The sequence below is a fragment of the Camelus bactrianus genome, chromosome 9, assembly GCF_048773025.1.
Source record: "Camelus bactrianus isolate YW-2024 breed Bactrian camel chromosome 9, ASM4877302v1, whole genome shotgun sequence".
NCBI classification, from domain to species: Eukaryota; Metazoa; Chordata; class Mammalia; order Artiodactyla; family Camelidae; genus Camelus; species Camelus bactrianus.
Genome location: NC_133547.1, coordinates 7,291,811 through 7,294,896, shown reverse-complemented (window position 1 = coordinate 7,294,896; position 3,086 = coordinate 7,291,811). Strand labels below are relative to the sequence as shown.

Below are 3,086 nucleotides of genomic sequence, written 5' to 3'. Positions count from 1 at the left end.
ATTTATACAATCTTCTAAGCAATTATGGTTTGTTTTTCTTGTTCATGCATGTTTGCCCTGCCCCTAAATAGTGCCTGGAATATGTAAAGCATGCAATATATATTTGTTGAATAGATACATAACTTTCCATAGAGCAGTGCAGTTTCACAGAAATCTAATTCAAGTCCTAATGTAATTTGAAACTTCCCAAACCCACATTTTAAAGAGAGCAAAACCCAAGCAGATAAAGTTCATTTTAATCATAGATTTCTATTTTGTTTAGCCCAAATATTGTACTTAAACAAGTAGTCAATATGAAAATTATTAATTTCATACTTATGTACTGTTTTGCATTGTAAGACTTCATATCTGTATGTATTTTTATTTTATAGCCCCTCTCAGTTCCTGCTAGCTCCATGTCAGTGTTCAATAGCCACACAGCATTTTTTTCTCCTATAAAATATTATAGAGGTTCCTCTGCTGCCATAGGAAGTTGTGGATAACATCGTGTATTGAATGCGTTCCAAGAAAATATAATTCTCATCTTCAAAAGGGAAGAAGTCCATTTGGAAACAATCTTATTATTTCTCATCAGCACAAAAGGGCAGATGGTTGGGTAGCAGGATGAAATCATCGCAGTCATTCTCTCCAGTTGTAAATTTTTCTCAGGTGTATGAAACAAAAAGTAAGCAACAAAGTTGTCTGAGAAATAATAGAAAATAAAGCAACTTATCAGCAGAAGAATCGTGTGGGTGGCTTTGATTTCAGGAGACGACTGGGAAGAGAGGCTGGGGCTGTGAAGATGCTGGGATCTCTGGTGGTGTTTGTAGAGGCGGTTCACTGTATAGACACTAGACCACATCATGAGGACCACAAAAAGGAGGTCTCGAATTATTATGGTAGTTGTATATGCAATGAAATGGTGGTGTTCAAACTGCTTCGTTTGGCAGTAATGTGTAACATAGTCAGAATCGACAAGTGTAAAATTGTGATAGGCTTTTACAGATTTGATGAGGTGAACATAGATGAGTACGTTGAGGATCCAGAAGGAAAGGAAGGAGGGGTAAATGCTTGTGGAGATTTTAGATTTAAGCCACACCCATTTAGAATTACTGGGACTGATGGTGATAGCTTGGAAGGCACTGAGGAGACTGGTCGTACAGATGGAAAGACCCCAGGTAACTCTGTATGTGAACAAAATTGCCTTACAACTAACATCATCCAGAAAATGGCTTACTCCAAAGGATGACACAAGATGTGGTAGCAACCTGAATATGATGGCCAAGACATTTAACAAAGTCACATGAACACATATCAAATCTATTGGTTTTGTTGGCTGATTTTGATTCAAGAAGATAAACATATATAACATGAACAGCAGTGAGTTACCCATGAACCCAATACAAATTTGAAATAGGAAGAGAATCCTCCAAATCACATCACTGGAAAACATTACTAAGTTGACTTTTATATGTTATATTGTGAAGTTGACACTAGATTCTGGGAATTCGTGAGACCCTTAGATATTGAATTAGTTTTCTAAGGAAGGAAGAATTCCACTTGCTATTTGAAATGGGAGGAAAAAAGAAAATGGCAACACCATAAAAGGAAAAGCAGATTATTTCTTAAAAGATCAGTGGAACTGATACAAGTAAAAGCAGAAATTTGTAGATCGCAAACCTTCAGATGGCAAAGAAAAAAAAGTTCAAAAGTCAGTTCCTTCAAAAGAATAATATAATTAACAAACCTATGTGAGACTGTAACACTTCCCCATAGGAAGTCACAAATGGCACTTTTATAAATTATAAACATTGAAGGGCCAGCAGTGGAATTGTTACAAATATTAGAAAAATAACATGATATGCTGATCATCTATGCCAATAAATTAGGACGTTTAGAAGATTTATGGACAAAACTCTAGAGGACTTAACTTACCCCCCCCAAAAAATATTGAATCATAGAAACACACAAATGTGCAAGTTTCCTCATGATGACATTGAAAAGTGGGAGAAAGGGTTCCAAAAGGTATCTCAAAGATGGCGTCAATGTTGAAGTATTCCAAATACATCAGATACATAAAATATCTATGAACCACTGTAAAGGAGAGAGTAACGGAGAAAATTCCACTCACCACATTATGAGCTTAGCATAACTTTGGTAGCAAAAAGTAACAAAGATAAGTATAAGAAAGACAATGACAACTCCATTTCATATGCCAAATTTTAAAAGATCTATACAGAATAACTGCAAGATTATGTTCACAACGTGTAAAAAGATCAGCTATTGGACCAAAGATATATTCCCAACATAAAAGATAAATTTAAAAATTGAAACTTCATCTGCATAATTACCCACACTAGCAGACTAAAGGACCAAAAATACTTGGTCACTTCAAAGTGTACATAAGATCCTGTGATAACATTCAACATATTCAACATATATTTATGATAGAAATCTTTAGTTATTGGCAATAGAAAGGAATAACCTTACTCTGACAAAAATATCTGCAATGTGGAGAATCATATTTCAGGTTACCTAGTGAAACTTTTACATGTTTGATGGGCTCTGAGTAAAACTATCTGCACTCACCACTTCTATTTCTCATATTTTCAGATTTCATGGGCTTTACTGTAAAGAAAGAAAGAGAAATTTATAATAGTTGGAAAAAGGAAGACTTTTTAAAATTAATGACAAGTTATATAAGTTTTAAGAAGGAAAGTAATAAAATCATTGACAAAATTATTGGAATATTTAAGAGTGATTTTTAAGGTTACTGAGAGCAAAGACAGGAAAAAAATTTTTGGATTTCTATATGCCTGCATAAAAATAGTTCTCAAAAGCAAATTAGTGGTACTATTTATACAGCATAAAAATCTATTAAATCTAGGAGTTAATAGATGATTTCAAAAATGTTTAACCTGTAAGAGAAAACAATGTTTCTATGTAATTAAAACATATTAATTGAAAATGATGTATGATAATTTGAGGTAAATGGTGTTAGCTATAAAAGTAGGATAATAAATGCTGTTATCTATAAAAAGGAAATGAAAAATAGAAAAATAAATTGAGACAAACTGATGATTGGGGAAAAAATGAAGTGAACTGAG

The 3,086-nt window shown here is 33.4% G+C and overlaps 1 protein-coding gene across 1 annotated transcript; it reads right to left on the bottom strand.

Moving 5' to 3' along the window:
* Positions 1–442: 442 nt before the first annotated feature.
* On the bottom strand, positions 443–1,432 carry LOC141578696 (vomeronasal type-1 receptor 40-like). Its single transcript, XM_074370844.1, has one exon. It carries the CDS (start codon positions 1,430–1,432, stop codon positions 443–445), a length of 990 nt encoding a protein of 329 aa, XP_074226945.1.
* Between the last annotated feature and the right edge of the window lie 1,654 nt (positions 1,433–3,086).